The sequence below is a fragment of the Agelaius phoeniceus genome, chromosome 9 (genome assembly GCF_051311805.1).
Source record: "Agelaius phoeniceus isolate bAgePho1 chromosome 9, bAgePho1.hap1, whole genome shotgun sequence".
NCBI classification, from domain to species: domain Eukaryota; kingdom Metazoa; phylum Chordata; class Aves; order Passeriformes; family Icteridae; genus Agelaius; species Agelaius phoeniceus.
This window is the reverse complement of record NC_135273.1, coordinates 12,205,194-12,230,269: the sequence shown is the minus strand read 5'-3', so window position 1 is coordinate 12,230,269 and position 25,076 is coordinate 12,205,194. Positions and strand designations below refer to the sequence as shown.

General features: G+C 44.3%; 1 protein-coding gene across 6 annotated transcripts in view; it reads right to left on the bottom strand.

Annotated features, from left to right (window-relative positions):
• SH3PXD2A (SH3 and PX domains 2A) overlaps nt 1-25,076 on the bottom strand; it is a 245,734-nt gene that overhangs the window by 57,978 nt on the left and 162,680 nt on the right. For 3 of the 6 annotated variants that reach the window (XM_077182919.1, XM_054637312.2, XM_054637313.2), the window contains exons 7-8: nt 21,377-21,424; nt 12,445-12,576 (exon numbers count right to left, since the gene is read on the bottom strand). In XM_077182919.1, the coding sequence (XP_077039034.1) occupies nt 12,445-12,576; nt 21,377-21,424 (180 nt within the window). The remainder of the gene's footprint in view (nt 1-12,444; nt 12,577-21,376; nt 21,425-25,076) is intronic. The other 3 variants (XM_077182920.1, XM_054637314.2, XM_054637315.2) reach the window with 1 other exon arrangement.

The window sequence follows — 25,076 nt, the reverse complement described above, 5'->3', positions numbered from 1 at the left end:
ATTTGTCACAGTATTACAAAGGGTGGCTACATCTCATCTGTAATGGAAGTTTCTCTGAAACCACCAGCGTTTTCCCTCAAATGTCTTTACACAACAATTCCCAGTATCCAGAGCCAAATTTAAACCAGTGTCAGCAGGGATCTTGCAAGACATCCCCAGAACCATTCAGATCCCGAGATCCCACATGCACATTCTCCAGACAGTGTCCTTATTGTGGGATGCTGGTTTCTGTTTGGGATTGTTAGCTGGGGAGTCTCTGGGGTGGCATGGGGAAAGCAACACCCTTTCATGTGGCTGGCTCTCAAACCTGGATACTTCTGTGAAAGATACTTAAATTCCCAGCTCTCAGTGAAGTGGAAAGGTTCACACGCCAGCCCCAGAAGCTCACTTCTTATTTTGAAGCCAACAGGCTAACAGTCCAGGAAGTGTATAGTCAGCTCTAAAAATACAAAGACATCTGGAATGACCAAGTGTGTAATTTAACTTGTAGCTGGTACAGGAACCAGTTTTGCTTGCTGTGTTCAGGAGGAGCAAAAGAGGCATTTTCTACAGGACTCAGTTAACCCATTTGCCTGGCAATGAAAATAACATCCTGTTTCTGGTCATTCTACTTTTATTCAAGGACATCTTGGTCACAGACTACTTGAAGCAAGAGAATAACTTGCAAGCTCACCCTGAGCACACAGCTATCCTGTAATTTTAATTCTTCATACTCTGCAGAGCATTCCCTTCTCAGTAACAGTAAGGAATTTTAGACAGAATTAAGAACAAAACATCAAAGAAACTGTCCCTCAGACCCCTGATCCTGTTTTCAGGCAAACAAGCAAGCTTCACCTTCCCTCCCATGAGTCAGTGTGTGCAGTCTTGTCCTTGCAGACACCCAGAAATGCAGACTATTCAGAGTGGTTTCCAGGACACTGAATAAACTGGCCTTGAGTTTAATCCTAGGGTTTCAATGGTCAGTGATGGATCTTGCCAAGTTCACATTACCCATGCTAAATCTCCAGCAATACTCAGTTAAGACAAATGGGTTGAGTCTCTCCAAGCAGCTCTGCTCTTCCTTGTGCATGGAGGCCTCCAGTAACATCCAAAAGCTATGAAAGTCCATGTGGGAGAATGAAGTGTCATCTCTGAACCTACCAATGTTCAAGCCAATGATTCAAATTTAATGTTAGATGCTGTTCTTCCAGCCTTAGGGTCACCACTGCATGGAGATTTACCCTGCAACGCCCTCCCCATCACTTCCATTGTGCGTGAGTAGGAATCCTGGTTAGGGCCTTCATAACTTCAGTTTCAGCCTGCTGGAATTTGTCATTCCAGCTCTATTCCAGGTTTGGTCCCTAAGAGGGACCATCCTTTAAGAAGGATACATTTCACCTGCACATATGGTCAGGTTTGAGAGCCAGAGTAGCGCCTCAAGGCCTGGACATCGAATCATGAAGGTGTCACCTTATCCTCATCAGCACAGATGTGTGCCTGACAGCATTGGTCTGGCTAGTCAGGCTGCTGCTAATCACGAGAAAGCAACTTTCTCTAAGTACCAAACCAGTCTGTGATTCTTTAACAAACATATGGCAGGTGTGTTAATAAAGGAGCAAAGTGAAGCTCAGTCTGCAGCCTGAGTGCATCCAGCACTGCCCTTCCTCTCCAGGGGCTGGGGAGACAGGATTGCATCACAGAAAATCCCACCAGCATGCTGACCAGGAAGAGTGTGCATGTGATGGGAGAAGGATCAGCTGGAGGCCATTCTGCAACTGAATCACAACAGCTTCTCAAAGCAACACGTTAGGGCATCCCAGCACACATTCACATTGCAGGGAAAAATAGGAGATACAGATCCAAGTGAGGTCTGGGAAATACTTGCTGTTATCACCAAGATGAAGTTTCACTACATTGCCAATACAACTGCAGTCCAGCTTCATTTGAAATAAAGCGATGTCCCACTGCATGTGCAACTTGAGATGAAGTCACACTGTAACAAGATACAAAAACCTGAACTTGCCAGTAAATGCAGTAACAAGAAGCCAGCCAGTAAAATAGAGCTCCAAGAGAGCCCATCGCATCTGCTGCCTCTTCTAGAACTGCTCTGGTTAATCCAGCCACAAGCCAACATCTTTCTACCAAAAATATAATTAAACTCTCCACCAACAATGCCAGAAAGTCTGATGTCTCAGCCCAAGGGAGGGGATGGGAAGAGCCAACATGCATCCTTTTGTCATGCCACCCCCTAAACCTCATTGTATTATGGCAATCCTAAGCAAGGCAATTACTCCTATAGGTTTTGCTAAATCTGAAGATGGACAAGAAACTGGTTTGTGGCAAAACTGAACTCTTTTTAACATGAAAACCAAAAGCATGGAGTTATGTTGCTGGTCGTAACTGAAATGCGTCTGCTAATGATTAAAGCTTCCATTTCGCTGCCAAAGTATTATTGGAACTGCTTATTTGCTGTGCAGCTTGGGAGAAAAAAAATCTCTTCCATCCTTTATTAATCTTGTCCTCATCTGACACAACAAAAATGCACCATCAGTCTTTTTCTTACTTGGAAAAACAGGCCTGAAAGTCACTCCAAGAGCCAAAGTCTTTGTGTATAATTACTGTCTTGATTAACTAGAACAAAGGGCAGAAAACATCAGTTATTATGCATTAAGTTCAGTATTCTGGGGGCTTATTTCAAGACATTTCATTAACCTGCTTTCTTAAAAGGAACTTTGATATAGAAAAAATCCATGAAATAATTAAAAATAAATTCTTTTTAAGGTTCTTTTGGTTGGTTGTTCTTTTAAAAGCAGTCACATCCTAAGGAATGTAGCTCAAAGGGTAACTATGGGACTCCTTGGAAGGCCTCAGCAATAATACTTGTATCTTCTTGGCCCCTGGTAGTTTCTTGCAGCAGTGCTGAGCTGGTGACCTATTTGGCTGATATAGGAAACTCAATCATTAGAAAGTTTATGCATTCTAATATAAAAAGCAGATTTTCCTTGGAAAGATTTTCTTGGGGCAGGTTTCAGGGTCCCGAAACTGGCAGTGACTGCATAAACAGAGTAGGTAATGAGTAAAGGTTCCAAGAGGGGATGCTATGTAATTTTTTTCCTTTCCAGCCTGCCATCCTGGGCTCCAAACAGGGTATGAAGGAGAAATGGGGAGTTCAACTATCTGCCTTCAGCATAGTCCCAGCAGAGGAGGGTTAAATGAGAAGGGAAAGAGGAAGAAACGTGCAGGCAGCTGGAAATTTCAGAAGTGAAGTTTCCAGAGGCCTGGTAGATATCCTACAGTTCAGGAGTAGCTGGATGTGTTGTACAGCAGACTTAGAGGCAGCAAAGCCTGTGTGCCACTGCTCCTCCACCCTTACCGACGCGCCCTGTTAGTCCAAAGCTGAAGCGCCTTTATGCACAGATAAGTCTTCAGGTCTGTGGTTTCAGTGGTCACATCCCACCCTCTCCCCAGCAGAGGGACTAACAGGGCAGTCTCAGAAATCCTGGAACAGATTTCATGCCCACAGCTAGCAAATATGAAGCCCAGACAGGCTTGCTCCTTCTTCTGCTCCTAGAGGAGGTCTGGGGAGTCTCAGTGCCTTGGATATGGAGAAGTCAAAACAGATGCAGAAGAGAAACGATCTTTGCAAGGGCTGACTTTGATATCTTTTTCTCCCCTTTGAAATACACTTCTTGTGGTCTGAAAACAAGAAAAATCTCCTCACATGCTGACCTGGGAACCAGGACCTCTTTCAGTCCTGCCTGTGTGAAGGCTTGGCCCCAGCAATGGGCTTGCTCTGCTGGCACTTGTGAGGCAGGGGGGTTCCTTCCTCTCTTTGGCCTCTAATTCCCATTTCTTGAGAAATCAGAGAAATGTAGATGTCCTCTAACCTACAATTAGATTGGAGAGCTAACCACAATTAAATGAGTAGTATATTGTTCTCCTCAAGCCAGGTGGATGGAAGTTGAAAAGGGAACCTGCTTACTTCAGTGGAATGCTTACAAGATAGCATGGAAAAAACCCAGTCCTAGAGATAAATATTTAATATACTTGATGACTTCCTAGTCACAGCAATCACCCTTCTCCTGAGCTGTGAGAAATTTAGAGGTGTGGGAAAGCTGTCCCACAGAGGCATGATATCAGCTAAAGAAAAGACAAATGAATGCAAAAGTCAAAGTGGTTGGACTTCAGATATCTCCACAAAATGGAAAAACCCTCTCATAATTGAACTAGCCCTGTCAGAACACCAGTTGCTCAAGATTAAGACAAACAATGGGAGTAAGACTAGAAAAATGAATATAAACCACACATTACAGCCCAAAACATTTGAAAAAATATGTTCTAGAGGGACAGTTTCAAATTGGAAGCTGTTTTATGTCTTAATCTGGAAATGTTTCATTAAAACTCTTTAAAAAGTGAACACTACATAAAAGGGATCTGATGGGTAGTGTTAAAAAGGAGAATGCTTTAGAGAAACATGACCTCATGACATCTTTTGTGTCCCTATGACTTGTTAATCAATCTTTTCTCTCTATAGGGAAATGAAATGAGGCAGTGTTGCTTGGAAAACAGTAATTAGTTTCTTACTACTCTGAAACCTTCAACTACAAACCCAAGAGAACACCAATACCAGGTAACTTTGCAAGGCTTTATAAACACACCAAAGGTCACTTTAGTGTGACATTGAGCTGCTCCCAAATCAAGTGGGAACCCCAGTAACACAAGCCACAGTCAACAACTCCATCCCAACAGGCAAAACACCCCCAGCAGCAGAGCTCCAGAAGGTGTCCCAGGAAAGCTCCAGTAGAAGGAGGCACTGCAAAGGGCAGAGTTTTAGCAGACACACATATTTCAAAAGTTCTTAATGAGCTTGTCATCAAGGAGGCAGAGTAAATACCAACTGCAATTTGAAGCTGGGCAAAGGAAAACCAAGCAAGGATGTCTTTGAAATGCAGAAGAGCTTCCCAGAAGAGATGGAAATGTCACAGCACAGTTAAAGGCACACTCTCCCCTTGTCACGGGGCTGGAACAAATAGCACCAGCAGAAAGTAGGAGCCCACCCTAATCCCTTGGCACAGTGACAAAACAATAGGCATTTCAGAGGTGGCAGTGGAGAACAACCTTATTTTCCACAGTGATAGAGGACCACTACAAAACAAACAGAGTAGTAACAACCCTGCAGTGGTTCCAACACAGAATTGCCTGCCAAGCTCTTAAACAGAAACAAACGTCAATTGCCATGAAAGTTACTAAGTGGGGCAGAGGAAGCCATTTAGACATCACAAGATAGCAACATAAATATCACAAAACATTCATAATTAAAGAATTTTATTTTATGTAGCAACAGCCCAAGCTGGTGTGGTGATGCTCAAGCAATAGGCAGGCCTAGGAACTTCAGTCCCAACCCCTTATCATTCAAACCTATGTACAGGGCAGCCTTGAACTGCAGCTCAGAGGTAACTACTTCAGAAATGTTGTGGCATGATTCCTTTCTGGGCACAGTGAATTCAAGTTTAACTGTGGAAAATCAAATGCGGGCTTCAGCCATACCAACACGTTTTGACTGCTGAAATAAAACAACCAGAAAAAGAAAGCAGCTGCCATCCTCTTTATTGAGGCACAGAGTTAAAAATTCAACCAGATGAGGAAAAAGGCAAGAAAAAAGGTGTTCAGAAAATATCTTACAAAACAATCACCAGAGAACTCAGGGTAGGCTGTCAAGGGCTGCTTCCAGATTACTCCATCTGCTAAAGTCATTAGACAGTGTCACCCCACCCTTGGGCTCCCAAGGGCAAGAGCAGAGGAGGGAGGGCTCCTCCTCATCTCCTGCTGACCCAGCTGTTTCTGGTGTGAGTGCAAATTCCCTCCATCCATTCAACATTTAGCAAACAGGCCACTGGAAGAGGGAGTGCCTGTTTGCAGGGTTGGTCAGGCACTGTATTCCCAGAAAGGAGCTGATTTCCAGGAGAACTTGGCTAGAGCAAATCATCACATCCAGGTTTACCTCTCTGCTCTAAGTTTGTCCCAGGCTTCCCTTGGAGCCAGCACAGAACCTGGGTTAGTGTAGATGTCCCTGTTCCTCTTATCAATACTCCATTTCCATTGACTACTTTAAAACAAGGTACCCAGGCTCCATCCAGAGACAGCAGTTTCCAAGACAGCTAAAATTTAAAATAAAACCTGTCCTTTGCAACCAGATGCACCAACAGGATCCTTTGCATATACTGCTGCAGAACAAAGCAAAAGAACAACCAGGCTTGATCGGTGCCTCCAAAAATCCTGAAGACAAAGACACTGCTGCAGTGAGACAAGCAAGTGCCACTGAGCATCCTTCCTCACAGCTCTGAACAGAGCAGCCCTTCTCCAGCCCCAAGCTGCAAACATTTGAAGGAGGAAAGCATCTCTGCTTTGCCAGCATTGTCCCTGTTTGGAGAGAGAACTTCTGCAAACACTGTTTTTTATGACATTAAACAACTTTCCAGTAACTCCTGGCCAAAAATTCCAAATCACCCACCCTGCCTCCTCAGATGGCCTGTGTTTGACTGCATTAGTACACTCATTGGACAGAAACTGCAGCAGGGCAGGAACTGATTCATAAGTGGATCAAGTAACCCCTGCTGCTGGGCTGGTGCCAGAAAGGCAGGACACATGGCAAGGCAGCACTGCATTCAGAATGCACACTGAAGGATACACACCTTGGTTTTCTAAAGAGGGGCTTGGGGTGGTCCTTCCTTAAACTTGGCTCTCCTTGTTAGAGTTATGAACACTGGCACATACAGCAGCAGCTAGACAAGCTGTCCCAGATTCTTAGTGGGGCCACTCACCTAAACCTGTCCTCTGGGATAAAGCCAAAGGTGCTAGAGGAAAAGTGTTCAACCTACAGAAGTGTTTGTTTCTTCTCAAATTCCAGGCACAGCTCAAGGACTGACCAAGAAGGGAAGGGGTCCTGTATGAGGGAGTATTTACTTTTTATATCATGACCTTGGTCTCTTACAAGGCTTCAGATTCAAATACACAGACACACTGGGAAGAAGTGGAAACACAGAGAACTGAAGTAGTTTCTCAGAGCAAACAGCAGAGCAAAGCTGGGTGTACAAACAGGAATCAAGTCCTGCATCATATCTGGTGAATTACACTCTCTTGAAATACTACATGAAGGAAAACCAAAAAAGCTCACTTTCTAAAGGAAGCCAACACACACCAATTGCACCTGAAATAAAGCATAGTGTTGGCAATTTCTGTGTCTGGTAGCACATCTGACCAGTGGATGCAAAGCTATTGACAATTCACAAGCAAACTAGGAAACTGCTTTTGCAATTTGGTCTAGAGCTACAGTCACATTTGAAACCTAGAAAGCTGCTAGATTGCCACTTATCTGTTAGAATAAACAGAAGTGTACTGGGTTTGGCCAGCTTTTACATGATAATACTAATGCTCAGAGACATTTTCTAGCAGTGCACACAGTCCCTTCTGTGTATAGAGGGGGATCACAAAGACAAGGACCTAGAGAAAGAGCAGCAAAAAAGCAGATGCCAGATAGAAACAGTGATCTTTACAACATTTAAAACAAAAAAGCCTGACCAACACTAAAGAAAGGTGACTAAAAATCAATGCTACTTGCAAAAAGAGGCATGGCAGAAGGGATATAAAGATGCAAGATTGGTCCATGAGTGGCAAGAAACCCTATTTCTCTGTTTCTACTTAGAACACTTTAAGGGTGTGCTTTTAGCCAAGATGCAGCAATTAACTGTGAAAGTAATCTTGGCCCCTTTTGGTACCAAATAAATCCACTTACTTAACCCTGGAAAGCAACACCTTCAAATAAAGGGTGCTGTGCTCCCCATGAAGAGGCAGAAGCCTAACTCCAAAAGCCCTCAATCTAAGAACAGGGAACTTACAATACAGAAGCCAGAGCATCCCCAGGAACTGAGAGTTGTGGCCTTTCTATGTCCCTCTCCTAGGCCCTGACTGCAGCCAGTGAGCAGCACCAGTGGAACCAAATGGTACAGCAGAGAACACTGCCAGGCACACATTCATCTCCTGACACTGTGTGGACAGCCAGCAAGTCCCAGGATCTCTAAGCCAGGACTCCCAGATGAGCAAAGATCTTCCTCAGCACCAAGTCCACAGCCCAGATAAAGAGAGAAAAGCAGCCTCCCTTCCCAGAGATTCCTTTGGGTCCTGATAAAGTTACACTAACCATAATAGCCCTGTTTTACGTATTACATGTACTGTAATGCTGAAAATTGGTCTGCAGTTATGTAATTGCAGAGGAAATGGCTACAGCCCTGCTCGGCCCAGCTGAGAACGCCATCCCACGACGCCTCCACCGCAGGCAGGGCTCCCAGGGGCTGCAAGGAAAGAGCTCCCATCCTGCCTGCAGGCACAGCAGCAGCAGCAGAGGCTGAGGTGCTCGGGACTGTGCTCATACTTCACTGTCTGTCAGGTTTTCCATTGCAAACACTGCTGACACAGTTTATAGCTTGACCGTTTCAAGCCACATCCATGCAAAACTTGGCAGAGAGGGAGCTGCTCTCACCCTCCCTCTTCCACCTTAGAGAAATCTGTCACATTCCTGCTTTAAAGTCACAACATTTCTTTTCTGCAGCAGAAATACATTTTTAAGTCATTCCATGAGGCTTTTTTTGGTTAAGGTTTAAAAGAAGCCTATGTAGTCGACAGACAGGACTTACGTCAACTACTCACATAGTTTTTCTGAAACAACTCAGAAATGTTTAGATAGTGTTGGACAGAGCAGGTTGATTACACCATGCCTTTAAACAAATCACAGTCACTTTTAGCAAGAAACACAAACCCTGTAACTACAGCCCCTTTCCAGACAACATCTGTAGAGACTGTAAACCTCCTTTTTTCTTCTGATGCATTTGTGACCATTGCTACATGCAGATTTTCCTCCCAGCTAAGGAAAAAAAGAAAGAGATAAGTATTCATCAGACACAACAGGCATACTGGGTATTTTGATCTTATTAACAGAATTAAGGTCCGAAGAACAACTTTTGTTGAGCCAAGATAGGCGTTTGCTGCAAAAACCAAATGCTGGAGCCCGAGAGCTGGTACACTACTAAATAACTTGTTCTGAAGTATAACAGCTTTATTTAAGTCTAGGAAGGCTTGCTTCCACAGTAATTGCAGCAACAACCAGGTTATAGTGACCCAAAGGTTTCACAACTCAGACTGAGGGTTTTGGAATTTTTCACCACATATACTACACTGACCTTGCTCCTAAGTCATAATACCAGACAGAAGTTTGAACTTCAAATAATGTCCAATAGCACAATAATGAGGACAACTTATCCAACTCTTTCAGTGAAAGAGAAAACCAAATGAGACAAGGCCCATCTCCTATATGAGAAAATTAACACTGAGCAATACTACACAGCAGGCATGACACACTTAAGGTGAAGCTAAAAAAGCTTCATGAAATACCAGATAAGGCTTCAATAAATCAAATACCAAATATTCCCCCCTTCTACCTCTGCCCCATACACTGGGCTCTGAACAAGCACAGTTTATGTCCTTCAGGAAAGCACACAATTTGGAAGCCAACATCAGAAAAGATGGTAACTCTAGCTCAGGGCCTAGAAATGTGCAGAAGAAAACACCCAGCAAGATGTGAAATGTGCACCATCATTTGGAAACTGATTGTGAGCTTCCTTATGTAAAAAACATAGGGACATTTGACCAGAAAAGAGAAGGTGTTTCTTTCCTATGAAAGCCATGCAACAAAGCCAAGTTAAAGTTTTTTCTGCTCCAGAAAACAAAAGAACCATTTAAGTGTCCTTGGCATCAGCAGGCAACCCTATTCAGGCAAGGTTTTAAAATGAAAGTCATCTGTGTGCCTTTACATATCTAAGCTCCCCAAAGTACAGTTAAACACCCAAAGCAGACATGATATGCTATATACATGTCTGTACATAAAAGGAGGTTCAAAATATTGGCCCAACACCACATCCAACACACACTGTCCAGTCTGAGACGACCTTTCAGCTGTCAGCTAACAAGCTGTCCAGCAGCTCTTCCTTCCTTTCACTGAAGACACTGTCCCTGCTGCAAGTGACATCCAAGTCACCTTGCATCTCCTTTGTATGGATTAGAAGAATGAGCCTAATTTATACATCACAGGTAGGGCTTCACAACTCTTACAAAGCCAACATAACCATACAGTCAAATGAAGCATTACACATGTGCATAGCCCAATAACCTTATTTTCTTGGAAATTATACGCCCATGTTCTTAGAGGTCATAACCACATCTTCCAGGTTTGCTTGCTTACACTAAGCAGATACTCAAATTCAAGCCATAATTTATAAATTCTGAAAGTTGACTTTCAACAAAATTTTACTAGTTTCATTACATGCCATCCAAAGGTTCAGCTGTAGCTGAAGAGACAAGATACTGTAATGAAGTCATTCTTGTGGTATCCTTAACCTAGGGAAGAATTAAGAGACTGTTTGGAGTCCTGTTATTGGAATAACTAAATCATGAGCTCCCTACAAGAACAGTCAAAAAAGGCATCCAAGCAAGTGATGCTCTCTACATCACCAATCTGTGACTTAGGAGCTTATCTGCTGGTTTTTTTTTAAGGATATAGATATTTTTATTTTGTACATATATAAAGAGCAAAATCACAGCTTGGAATTCCAGGCTGCAGATTTCCTTTCTTGTTTACATGGACATTAAGGAATCTGGCTGCCAAGCATCAGAATATGGTTTTAAGACGTATAATCCAAATTCAAGGATGTTCCCTGAAAAGAGTCCCATTCCAGGATCTACTAATTAATTCAAACCCTGACATTCTCCATTTCTATCTCTGCATACCATGTGGTTCAATACAATGTGGTCTGAACTGTGCAAGGCAGAGAGGCCACACTAAATGAAAACACAAAGGAACTGTAACTGGAATTCAGACGCTTCTTGTATTATTTAACAGCCCAATTAATTCCCTTGGCTCCACAAGCCATTATCCAAGACAAGGACACCATGAATAGGAATATAAGTTGCCACAATATAACCAGGCTTGCTCTGATGACAGGGACACCCACTACTGACAATGAGAAGCCACAGGCTTGGAAGGGAGGATGCTTGTCCACTAGGCCAGACACAGTTCAAGAAGTGAAGACATTTTTCCCTCTTCAATCAAAACTACTGCTGTTAATGGGGCAGATGAGCAGTTTGATTTCCATTAGTTCTGCAAGTGATACAGTCAGTACCAAGGAGATGGGTATTTCTGCCCACACTACCCAGTGCCTTTCCATACACAATCCTTTTGGACTCCACACGAAGTCACCAGCCAGCAAATGACTGTATCACTTTGAGCCAAACAAGCATGAGGCTCTCATAAAACAGAGAAATCACCACTCCATTAAAAGAAGGGGAAAAAATACAATGCATGGCCATCTCTGTGGATAACCTAGCTCTGGAAGGTGAATTTGAACCTTGGATCAGAGCGGCCCAGTGTCCCCAGGCTCTGCTGTGCCCAGCACACTCCAGAGCCTGCCAGTGGAGAGAGCCCTGGATGTGTAGGCACCACAACGTGAGCCTTGGCTTGAACAGGTCCAAATGTCAGCAGCCCCTCTGGATGAGGACACACAAGTCACGAGTGGGCTGGAAACCAGTCCTGGACAACAGCTCTGGATTAATACACAAGGAGCGCTGGAGAGGAGGAGGGGAGCTGCTGAAGACAGGCAGTTATTCAAACCAGCTGCTAAGCCACTCCAACCACTCACACGTACACACTCTCCTGCATGTGTTCTGCCCAACTCAAAGCTACCAGGCATCCAAAAGTTCGAGTACAGAAAAGAAATCTATACAAACATTTGCCAAAAATCTCATTTTCCAAGTGCAAGCTGGTTATTCCATGCATGGCAGAAGGGGATTTCATCTTGCTTTTACATGACAGCCTCTGCCTCTCTGCCTCAAAATTCCCCAATTAACACTTCTGCAAGAAGTTTTGAAACTGTGCATGGCCACGTATTTATCTACGCACATTCTCTCCCCTCCCTACTGAGCTCTGGGCCACAGGCTAAGCTGTCAAGCCAAGTTTCATCCCAAGCAATTTTTAAACACTCATCCTATAAATCCTCTGCAAAGGGAGTTAGTAATGGAAATACTGACAGAAACTTGAAGAGACAGCAGGGCAGCTATAGCAGCCTACTATACATCAGCTTCATTAGCTGCAGATCCTTCTCTCCGTCACCTTCATTTTCCATTAGTGTACCTTGGCTAATTAACACACAAAACCTATGAAACATTCTTACAGTAGAAGGCAACATTTGGCCCCCAGCCCAAATCAACATCAAAAAACTTCAACATCCTCTGCCAGACATAGTAACTGTACCAGATGGAGCAAACGTACAGCTAACAAGTAGTGATGAGGAAACTGAAAGCAGAGGAACAAATGCAAAAATCAGACCATCAGAAGAGGGAAAAGCAGCAAATACAACTTACCGCTTTCATTTTTCTCTATGACATCCACGACCTCTCCAGCCTGAAGGCTAATCTCAGAGTTCTCCTGCTTCTCATAGTTGGACACCACCACATATTGCTCCAGGATCATGGGTTCAGAGCTAGCATCAGCACCTGGGGAAGGGAAAAAGCAAGCCGTAAGCCAGCTTCCAGCCATGGCTCCTTGAGAGCGACCTCCGTCCATCCGATTCACAACAGGCCAACTTGTCACCAGAGCCAAGCGAATCAGCAAACAACCCTGGCTCGCAGCATATCCCCAAATGGCTGGCCATATAGAAACAGCCTCCTCTGGCCCACAACCCAGCAGCACAGAGGGACATTGGAGAGAAGAAGAAGAAAAAAGGGGAGGAAAAAAAAATACAAAAAGGAGCCAAAAAAGTGAATTAGTTGCACAGTTTCATGATGGATTCTGAAAATAAACCTCTTCCCAACATGGTTTCCACAATCCTTGCTCCCATTCAGAGAAAAAAATCCTGGGCAGAAGCAGTATAAATCCACAGCTGAGCCATCCCCCCAGTAAACCCAAAGAAGAAACAGCTCTCCCCTTGGCGGCTCAGCTCCTTCTCCACTCTAAAGGCTTGAGCTGAAAGTCAAGAGGGGGCTGTAGATGCCAATCATATTCGTCTGCACTGCAGCCCTTAAATAGAAACACATGAGCGGGGCTGAAAGAGAGGGAGGTGGGGTGGAGGGAGCGAGGGGAGGGCGGGGAAGAGTGTTTACTTGAAACAGAAGAAGAAAAAAAGTCATAGCGCCAGATCGCTGCTCGAACACGGCCGCCCCCTGCCCCCGGCAGCCCCGCGGTTCCGCATTCCCCCGGCAGAGCGGCCCCGCCGGGACGGGGCTCGGCTCCCCCTCTCCATCGCCCCTCTGGGGCCCTCGGAGCCGACCCCCAGTTGTCTGATTTCTCTTCGGAGCAAGGGCTTTCGGCTGTCAGAGCCATTTATGAATGAGAGCAGGCGCTCACGCCAACAGGGGCCACGAAAGGTGCAAAATAATGCTCTCCTCCTTCCCTTCCCCCACATCACTAGTCTTTTTTATTATTATTATTCTTATTTCTGACTTTTTCACCCCCAAACCGAAATCATGCATTTCGAGGTGGAGCCACGAGGCAGGCACAGAGCAGTGCCAGATGTGGAGGGAGCCCTTGGGCTGCCGCATCTCGGCTCTGCAGCGCAGCACAAACAGACCCTGCGCTCCCGAACCCGGGCACAGACCGGCTGTGCTCGGCCTAGAAACCGCCTTGAGAAGTCATAAGAACCTCTCCGTTTACGTCTTGACTTTCTAAGAGCCAACATGCCTTCATGAAAAATTATTTTACAGGTTTTCTCAATTACAGCAGTTTGGGACACTGGCATTATTAACATTTCACATGTTAAGAGGCAGGTCCTGTTGCTCTGGATTAAGATGCTGACTGAAAGGGAGGACAGAAGCAGATACACAACTTGCTGAATGTCCTATTTAATACAACAGGGACACAGCCAGGAGCAGACTTTGGGTTTTCCTGAATTTCTGATGACAAATTGGCTACAAGAGACGGGAAGGAAGCAGCATGGTCTGAAACTGTCCACCAGAAAAGTCAAGGGACTGACAACCAAGCACAGGATGCTGGGTGCTGTATTTCCAAACTCAGCATGTTCATATGTGTTTGGACTGGAGATGCAAAGTGATTCTACAGACAAGTAATTAGCATCCCTGCCAAGAAAGAGGTAAAGAATGCATCAGCCATTAAAACAGCATCCTGTGAAATGAAAATCCTAGAAAAAAGGCAATTAATTCAACTGTTTCCTGAAAGGAAACACTATCACAATGCCTCCCCTTGGACCAGGTTTAAGAAATCCAGAAAATTAGAAGACTTCCTTGCTCCCTAAGCATGCCTCTGCCTCTCCTCAAATTACATAAGTTAATTTTCTTTAAAGAGGAGTCATCTCCTCTAGAAGCTTGTGTTTAAGAGATTTAGCTTTTCTATAGATTGTTGAACCCCAGCCAGTAGCAGGAATAGGAGGAGAAGACCATGAACTGACAACATAGAAATTTATAATACAAATTTTCACTATAGCTATCCATTCCAAATAAGCATCATGTTTCTATTCATGATCAATCAACCTGACTCATGCACTCTGGTTTAAACCAGTGCTAGCTGGGCTACCTAGAGTACATTGAGATGCTTTCCCCTGTTTCACACTGTTTCCCACACAGTCTTTTCTCCAGTCCAGAATCCAGCAGCAGTATAATCTTCCTTCAACCTGCTGAGGCAAGTAATACCTACAACCCCTACTTTGTTTTAGTCTTGAGATAAATACAAGTTTTTTTAACCAGAAACAAAAGCTGTCATGGACTTATGTCTATGCACGTGCACCAGCAGAGAATTCAGTGTGTAGAAAGGCAAGAGGCACCAAACAGTGGCAAGGGGAGCAGGGGACATGCAGGAAGCTAATTGCTAAACCAACAACTCAAATGCCTTCTTTCCTCCAACCTACTAGGCAGTTTTCATGGGACTGGAGTAAGGAAAATAGACTGCATTGGCTTGCTGGCAGGAGCAGTGTTCATGTGATGCATGTGTCCCTGCTGGGAACAAAGAGAGGACCAGGCTGGCAAACACCCCACCAGCAGCCACAGAGGCCACGCCAGGGACTGTGTGCCAGGGGAATGCCCTTGCCAGGAAACACGGAGAATCAGCACTTCAAATCCACCTCTCAACTCTGCTTCAAAAAAAAAAAAAAAAAAAAAAAAAAAGGCACTTAAAACAGTTTGGCGAGATAGGTTATATCTGCATTTTCATATCTGAAACCCAGCAGGGTTTCTCTGCCCTGCCTTGGATAAGGTAGTCATTGCAGGAGGATTTCTTTGTCACTACAATGGCTGGAGGAACACATACAATTAAGAGATTGTTTTAACAGATGCTTGTATAACTGCTACAGGGCTCCTATTAAGACCAAAAAAAAAATAGGGTGATAAATTCCTTGTTCTAGGAAGTAACCAAGGTCAAACAAACGTGTTCATTTACAGCTGCAGCAGATCATGCCTAAAAGGATATCCCCCTTTCAAGGCGTGGGGTCCCTGTGGCTCCTGGAGTGATGGTCACCCAAGATTAGGTACTGCACAATGGGGAAGATTTCAGTAAGAGCAAAGAAAGGAAGAAAAGGAGGAGGAAAAAACAGAGAAACGACTCCTTCCAGTAACCAAAAGCCTTAACCATTTTCTGGGTAGCCTAGTTTGGGTTGTTACTACCTTCCCTTCAGGCACAGTCAGTAGAGTAAGGGACTCTAATCGTCCTCAGCCTTCCATCCCCCACAAGCTTTAGATGAATTACTGCTCAGTGACACTCAGGATGCCCACAACATTGCTGCTACACTATGTCAGACTCTCCAAAGGGGATTCAAAAGAACAAGGCAGGCAACACCACAGGCAGCACAGCACCAATTACACCCGCTGCCCTGGGCGCTTCCGCAATTAGTTCAGGTCTAATTTGTACCACAGGACACAGCATGCATTGAAGAGTAACAGCCTGCTCAGTGTGAGCACGCCAGGGGACAGGGATGCAGTGTGGCACAAGTTCCCCAGCAAGCTTACATGCAGCTGCAATGCCACCCTGACACAACAGCCCTACTTTTTAAAAAGCATCTTCAGCCCAGGCAGGAGAAATGGAGAGCAGAGGACAGGATAACATTGATGTGCCAGGTAGAGGTCCCCCCTCCTCTCCCTCCAAAAAAGCAGAATTAGTGTTTTGGTTAAGCTCCAACTTGCAAGCCCTCCCCAGAGCAGAGCACAGATTGCTGGCTGAAATAAGAGTTTGCTTGCCTCTCCATTTCTTTTTGCCTCGAGTCCGTTTCCCGGTTAAAGTCTTGAGGATACCCCTCCTCCTCTCCATAGGGATCCACTTTACAATCCTCCCGCTCCTCACCTCAGCACTTCTCTTCCTGGGGCGGAGCAGAAATGTCATTGGAGCTTGTCCATGCCCCTCGCAGCTGGCACTATTAAGTGACAACAGTTGCACCCTGTCCCCCTCACCAGGCAGCGAGGAGGGAGCATCATTCCTCCTGCTGCACTCGGAGACCAGCAACTACTGGGAAAGCCTCCTAAATAAGAGTGCAGAACGTCCGTTCCAGCATCCTCCTCCTCCTCCTCCTCCTGTGTTGCAACAGCTAAGACCTATGATGGTTTTGCAATAGCCAAAAAATGAAAACCACCAACTGGACTCCAAAAATAAAATCATCTGGATATGGGAATGTGAGACTCCTGATCTTTGCCAGATTACTCTGTTGTTATCAGGCTATAAACATGTCTGCTCTTTTAATCCATACAGTGCACAAGCTTTTATATTGCTCTTTCATGATTATCAATCAAATGTTTACAGATTAAGACTAAATGAATTAGTACTGGGCTGGTCAATGGAAGTGCTGCAGAAGCAGCCAAAACCACAGAAACGGCCATTGAACGCCATGGGGGTGAGTCACAGCTGAAGAATCAACTGCAGGTAGTGCAGCCCTTCCAACATGGGCACAGCTGCTGGGGACACGTGCAGAGCCTGCACGCTGGGCTGGCTGGCACCCACAGCCCCCAGTGTCCTGGCATTCCATGAAATAATGGCAGAGCTCTGCACTTTTCCACACACAGGGAGGAGTAACTGCGGTAGCTTGGATCTAGAGCTGCGGTTTCTTGTTAAAGCCAGTTCTTGAAGGGTAAACTTTTATGTATCTCTGGAAAACTCCTTTTGGGGAAGGATGAAGGGAAAAAAAAAAGCCCAGAATAGCATCAAGCCTACTTAAAATCCTCAGATCAGTCTAACCCCTTACAGCAATCATACACCCAGCTCTAAACACATGGGATTCCTTCCCCTAAAAACTTCACCTCTTTTCTTTCTTATCAGAAGGACCGCATGACTATAATAAATAAACATTAAAATTGCATGTTTTCTCTAAGCCTTCTCCCCGTGATTCATCCTGAGCTGTGTTAAGATAGAGAGCTTAGTTCCATCTAAAAATTGGGTTAAGTGTGTACTGCACACAAGATAAAACAGACTTTGCCATGTAATGCATGTGAGAGTACACAAGAGTTCATCATATCTCAGCAGTGTTGGAAAAGCAGTTCTTAAAATAACCAGTTCCTAGAGTAAGCAGTGAGATGAGACTAATGAAGCCTGCTACAAATCTCTATGGGGACAACATGGATTCAGATCAAAACTGGGTTTCCCAGTCTAGGATCTCTCTTCTATTCAGTGAGAGGGTTTTTTCCTTGTCTAGGTTATTTTGGATTTTTGTTCATTTTTTATTCTTTGTGTGCCCTAAACAATCAGGGCTTTGACTCATCTCCTAGATAGTCCTGCACTACAGCCCTGCTGCCACTTACCAAAATTCAGACTGTATTTATACATCAATTATTCCTGAAGGTAAGACTACTACTGCCACAAGCTGTGAGTGAAGGGGATTCATCTTCATCCCTCCCACCAGATAGCAATCCTCCCAATCCTAATAGTGTTCAGCCTCAGTGCTCAGAGGTTCTTGGTGCAGGAGCCCTGAGCCACAAAGCTTTAGGGACAGAGACAAAAGTTTATCACCTCCCACAGTTACTTCAGAAACTCAGTACAAATCCAGTCTCAAGGTCTGGATTATTGCCAATTATAGAATGAAATAAACATTTGGACAAGTTTATCAAATGGGTTATTAATACACTGTGATTTCTGTAGTTCTTCCCTGAGCCTGGCCAGGTAGCTCTTTTACAAAGCACAAAGTACACTCTATTGCATTTTCAGAAGAGAATTTCAGGAGCAGGTGACACCTTGCTATTAGAGATGGGTGGAAAGCAGAAAGGGAATGGTTTGGTAATGCAGAAGACTCAAAGCCAGAGAAGTTTAGCCTAAAACCTTGTCCAAAGCCCAAAAAATAAAACAAGATTGAGCATCATGCACTGAGCAATGGCCAGGTCAGTATGTAAACCCTCTCACCCCAGGCTGGCAGCTGTGATTGATGTACAAGAAGTTTCTCCCTAAGTGAGCATCCATCCAGCCATCTACCTTCCTTGCTCATGTGCTCTGTAAGCCTTTCAGGACATGGGGCAATAGTAGCCAAAACTCTAGCCCTTCTCGCTATCTTTTTGGCTAAATATGCCAAGATCTGGTCTAGATGGTAACTGCATGAGCTGCACTAAATCTCTCCTAACCTCCTGCCTTGCTGCTACAAACAGCTATAGGGGGCCCACACCAACAGCACACATTGCCACCAAGAAGAGACTGTGATCAGCACTCATAGCAGCAAAAGATTAACTGGATGCCTGGACTCATTCCCCACTACAAGACACACATAGTACTTTCTGTCACTTCCAAGACCAAGATCTGGGTGAGCCTTCAGGAGTCTGGACAAGTGGCAGCTTTAACTGTAGGCTGTGACTTCCAGCCCTGGCGTGTGTGTGACACACAGCTAAAACCAGCAGCAAAACACAGCCTCCATGGGGAGCACCTGAGGAATGAGCCTGGCCCTTGGTAAATGGCAGGAGCTCTCTCAAGCAGCTGCTCCAGTTCAGTTCTTCCCTCTTTACAGCCCTCTGCAGCATTTCCAATGAAATCCTGACCAACAGAAAAATTCAGTGCTGACCTTTGCCAAGTGGAGCCTATTGGTCTCGGGAATTTTATTTTTTATTTTTGATCTGCTAGGTTTTAAAATAAAGCCAAGAAAAATTAGAGGCAGGAGCGTGAAAGTAAAAAGTTGAGTCCTCTTTCCACTCCTTCTTGGAAAGTTGGCTCTCTGAACAGTGATTCCAACCAACTAGGTTACAGGTAGCAACAGTTAAGAATACTTTAGTAGTATTTTGCACACAAATCTGTTAAACTGCTTGGAGATTTTCACACAGCTGCCAAACTGGGTCTTCCACCAGGCTGAAGTCACCAATATACTCTGGCATTCGTCCTAGTCCTGCTCAGTGGTGCAACACATTCCCATCCTTCCACAAGGCACAAAGCAGACCAGCCAAGGATTTTAACAGCAGGCAGGGTGACCAAACTGGAGTCCCACCACAGCAGCTCCCAGGGTGTGGCTGTGTGGCACCCATCTTTTTCCAAAGTACAAAATGAAACCAATTTAATGTCTTGGTTAGAGTCCCCACTTCATGGAGCAGGTTCAGAACCTGAGCTAGAGCTTGGGCAGCATGAAACTGGCTTCTGTTCTCATCTCCAAGCCACAGCCTAGCTAGGACACATAAATGTACTACATAAGTAAAGATCACATCCAAATTCAAGTCTGATCTACCAGCTTGACATGTCAGTATACAGCCTATGGCAGATCTGGACTGAAGAAGAGCTATTTTGGAAACTGGGGATTCATTTGGATGAGAAACTGAAAGGACACATGAACTAGAACAGCATGGGGAGCTAAGAACTTGCCAAATATACAAAAGACTTTTGAACAGCACTATGTATCAACATTCACCTTCTCGAGCACCATGCAATGCAATTAATCACTTATATTTGCACACTCATCATGCACTTTTTTTTTTTTGCCACTCTAGCAACATGCATTTAGCTAAAAGCAGTAAGCAGAAGGAAAAAAATTGTATCTATTAGAAACTTTGCCTCCTTGCCCTTTGAGAAGGCTAAAAACCTTGGCATTTAGTTTGCCATTTTATATATCACAACATGAAACAATCCCAACAGACCTATTGAGTCAAAGAAACCCAACCTCACCCCCCAGCCAGGTAATCTGAGGGGTTCTTGTCATTTTTCCTGAGGGACACCACCTCTTCTGTCTCCTCCTTAACATGTTTCTCTCCTGCTCAGTGTCATTCTGTTTTTCTGTCTCAACTCCCCCATGCCCTACGAAGCAGCAGGCTCCTGTGACTGAATACTTCAGATATTTCTGCACTTTTATATCCAGTTACCACCCTCAAATTAGACCTATTCTGCAAATATGAGGCAGAACCCCCCAAGAAAATATTCAACTTCTGACTGCTGCAATCACAGCAGTCTTGCTCGCAAAAAAATTCAGACAAGCAAGCACTCATCCATCAAGGATGGTGGGATTTTGTTCACATACTTTCAACAGGGCATGAACTTAAATATTTACCAAATCTGGTATGAAAATCAGCAGGAGTGTTTCCATCTTTCCTTGCCCCAGGACCTATATGTAGCCTTAACTGCTTGAGTGACCAGCCCAGCATCCTGTACAGACACAGGATCTATCACTTGTGATCTCTCCTTCTAAGTCTGAAGGAGAAGAGAATTCTTCTGTGATATCCCATGTCAAGTGATGAATGTTTGCAGAATAAATCCACTGGGTACACAGCAGAAGTCCTGATTCCTTATGCTATAAAGCTGAGTTTTTGCCTTGTATGGGACTACTGCTCCCAAGCCCCTGACACCTCACCTAAAGCTGCTCCCCTGCTTCCTCCTCCTTCCTGACTCACTGCAACAAGGAGGCTGATGCTGTCTTGAAAATTTTGCATCTTAATGAGAGTTTCATCTTTTTCACGTGAAAACACTTCTATTTACTGGGGAAATGCAAAGAGCATTTCAGAAGGATAAGGAGCACACAGTCATGTTTCTCTGCCTTATCCTGACCCATAAAGTTTCTCCCCCATAGAATAGTGAGAGCACAGCTGTGCAGGTACTCAGCTGTGGCCAGACTCAACCCACCACAAAAGGGGAAGCTGCCTTGGACTGAGGCTTTGAGTTGGGCAAGGGAAATAAAACCCTGCAAACTACTAACCCCTGCTAGCAGCAGCATCAAGGTGAGGCAGTCATCAGAAAAGCAAAGCTCTCCCTTACCAGAAATCATGCATCATGAAAAACCAATACACAAGCAGACAACAGGTCCTGGGTATCCACTGTCAGAGATTCACATTCAAGACAACTCCAAAACCACACACAGCTTGAACTAGAGAATTCTGGTTTTAATAGCATGCAGAACACCAAGACACAAGAATTTACCTGGAGTGACACTCTTTTTTGGAGTCTCAGACAAACTGGACATCCAAACTTGAAATCCAATCAAAGGGCAGCCAAGAAAAAAGAAAGTAATTAGAGACACAAGAAAACAGTCAAAACCAGTCATATCAGAAGGTCTGAGAGTTAGTAAAGACAGCTTTGAAAGAGACAAAGTTTTTCTTAAGAGTAGTGTTGGCATGACGGGGACTCAGAGGAAGGTCAAGTCATAAGAAACACCCAGTTCATTTTTATGTTTTAGTGGATTTGCAGAACTTCTGAAATTGATCTGTAGGTGATCCAATTTTGAGCTCTAAGAAAAAGATATGCCCTGAGCTTATTCCCAGTAGCTCAGAAGACACATACCAAGAGACAGTTTGACTTACTAAGCCTCAGACCTACAAAACTATTTATCTCTGCAGCTGTTAATCATACCCAAAAGACACATAGACAACTGAAATTGAGCTTAGCAAACACATATAAGTTTCTACAAGCATCTTGTTACTCTGAAATTGCATTAAGGAAAATAACAATAGACAAATATAGAAAAGAGTACAAAGCTCCAATAAAGGTACATTCAGAGTATAACTAGAAAATCAATTTTTAAACCAATGAATGAGACAGAGATCAGGTTAAGGAGAAAGCTGATAGGAGTTGCTGCCAACAAGGTCAAAATGTTTCCCTCCCCCTCCGTGAAATGAGGTAGAAATACATGGCTTGGGAATTTGGGAATAATCTTCAAATGTTAAGTGTTAATTTTTTCTTAAATACACTAGAAATATGTTTGGAAAGTCAACAGATTTTCCCCCATTTCTAAATAACAAACATTCCCCTTCTGGGATGAAGGGGCAGAAGGGCAGCTGTTACTCTCTCCTTGCCTGGGAGAAGAGACATCTAGAAAGAAATGTTTATATCACAATCTAAGAATTTCCTAAATTCTGACAACCCCAACATGCAATTTGAAAAACCTATTTGCAATGGGGAGCGCTGTTCTGGACCCAACTGTTTAACAACAGAGAAGATGAACCCATGAACTAACTGGAGAGGAAAGCAGGCTATACTGGTGGCCTTGTCACTGTGTTTGAATTTGTCACTGTGTTTTGAATTGCAGAGCATCTCTAAGACAGTGAAAAGATTAACAGATAGTAATGTAACAGATTCACTGTACATATGTAACTGAGGAATTGCTAGCATGATACAAACATTAAGAAACAGCTTTCAAACTTTTCCGATGGAAACCAGAGGTCCAAGAAACACATTGCTGTTTTCTCAGCACTGAGGGAATGCTGAGGTTTTGAAATCCTTTCTTTAAATTAGGGATACAATTTTCATTGTGTAGTTGCACTGCAATTCAAATGGATTCAGTACTTTGACTACTTTGCAGTAAATTCTCTATAGTGGCAGCTTGGAGAAAATCCTGAACTCTTTCAACCATCTGACTCCCAAACCCATGTGCTGCACTGTCACAATACACTGCAAAATACACAGTGGTAAATAACAATAATTTACTTTGGACTGCCATTTAAGAAAAAATGAAAAGGGCTTTGCACTGGTGGAGTGCAACAGGAAATAATCTGGCACAGCAACTTGTGCTGTAGCTCATGGGGGGAATATGCAGCATGTTTCTGCTACAGACTCGGGGCACGCACGGGAAGGGGTGTGAAGGAGTTGTTGTCAGCAACTTGTCTGTTAGCTTTTGAATAGACTTCCACTGCCTTCAGAGCATGAGTATGAACTTCAGTCAGCTGTCAGATCTTTTTCCAGACAGAAGAACCTGAATATGACAATGATAAATCAAGCAGATGATGTATTACAAGAGTAAGTGAGGAAGTTTCAAAGTTTGCCCCCACCCAAGCTGCAGCAAAAGACAGAAACACCCAAAGTTAGAGGGAATAGGCTGCACTTAACACAAGTTTAGGGCTACTCTGGATCTGTCTACCCAAGAAGAGAGAGAGTTTAAACCTAGATCAACAGTAGCCATATCGACAGACACCCATGTGAGATCTCACCATAAATAAAGCAATTCTGTTAGCAATTATCAATTTCTCAAAAAAACCTCTTTTTTAACAAAGTATTTTTTCTCCTTGTCAAAACTATTGGCTTAAGCCAGAAAAGAAGGGCAATATAAGTATTAACTGGTAAACAATCCCACAGGTCACCAGTGTGGGCTTCCCAGCCCAGGAAGCAGCATAAAAGCAGCAGCACTTCTGAGCTGCCCCAGCCTGACAGCAGCTAGAAGTGGATGAGGTTGCTTCTGAAGCAGAAGACAGCCAGCATATTTCAGCTGCTCCTGCACATCTGCTTAGCATTAAACTTCCTTCTTGGGGATTTTTTTTTTTTTTTTATTCCAAGACGTTTAAGCTCTAATTGCTACCAGCTTTTAAGAGTCCCCCCTACAAATAATAAAAATATCAGACATTAGTGATAGATTCCACTTCACAGAGAGCTCAAACGAAGAGCCGCGGCGGGAGCCAGCATACGGGGAGGAGGTCAGAGGCCTCAGAAACATGCTGTGCCTGAGCCAACAAAACACAAGCTTTGAACAGCCCCAGGTTTCCCCTTTAGGACAGGGTTTTACTGGAATTCTGCATGAGGCTTGGACCTGGTTTCCAATGGGATTGGTAATAGTAAACGAACAAACCTTCGCTTCCTGCCACTCCTCTCCCCCACTGCCACACGGCCGAACACTGGCTGGTCTCTGATCACTTGGAAGTGCAGGGGGGAGAAATCTCAGTATCTGGAAGGAAAATTAAAGTTGCCTGCTCAAAGCAGGCCACTCCTAGGGCAATGGCATCCCAATTCTGCTCTTAACACCAGTCCCCACAGCCCCTGCTGCCGACTTCAATTGGAGCCAGAACAAACTCCTCCTACCGGAATTATTTTTAAAAACTCAAAAGGAACATGAATCCATAAATTACAGCTAAGTCACGAGGCTGAGGCAGTTGTGAGGAGCACAGAGGAGGCTTTCCTTCAGAGCCACACTGCACAGAAATAGCAGCACAGCAGGCACGTCACTGGAAGTGGCTGCTGAACCCCATCCCATCGCTTTCAAGCTGCCACGAGGGAGCTGGGCAACCCTCCCACGGGTCAAGGGGGTTCCTCAGGTGTGAAAGAAGAGGAAGGAGTTGAAGGGCAAAATTTGAAGACAAAATTAGGCTGGTTGCTATGGTGAACATGAAACATATTATTCTAGATTTCAGCAGAAGCTTTTGTGCTGCCAGTGAGACTGGTTTGCTGCTCCTCCCACCTCTGGCAAGAGAGCAGGCGCCAGACTGCTGGGGACTAATGCTTTATGCTTGTGATACAGCTCCACTCATCTCATTTTAGCAGCAGACTATTTGTCTTTTGTACAGTTAGAGCAGAACAAGCTTCCACAAAAACCTACAATAGCTGGAGTCAGTCTAGAATCAAATGCATGAGCTCCATCTACCAAAATCCAGATACCATGTTCATGGTACACATCAGTACTGCACATCCAGGCGGGCTCCTGCCCCAGCAGGTGCAGAGGAACTCCTCCTCCATGGGCATTTTAGCAGAAGCTGCAGATACAGGTTCCTTTTGTTAGTAACACTGTCAGAATGTCAGTTCAGTGTTGAGCCCAGCATCCATGATTTGATACTGCTGCCAGCACCATGAGGGACACTCTCCTGCAGAATCACAGAATCAGGGACCATTATAACAAGCATTTTTTAAAACAAAAAGCTGT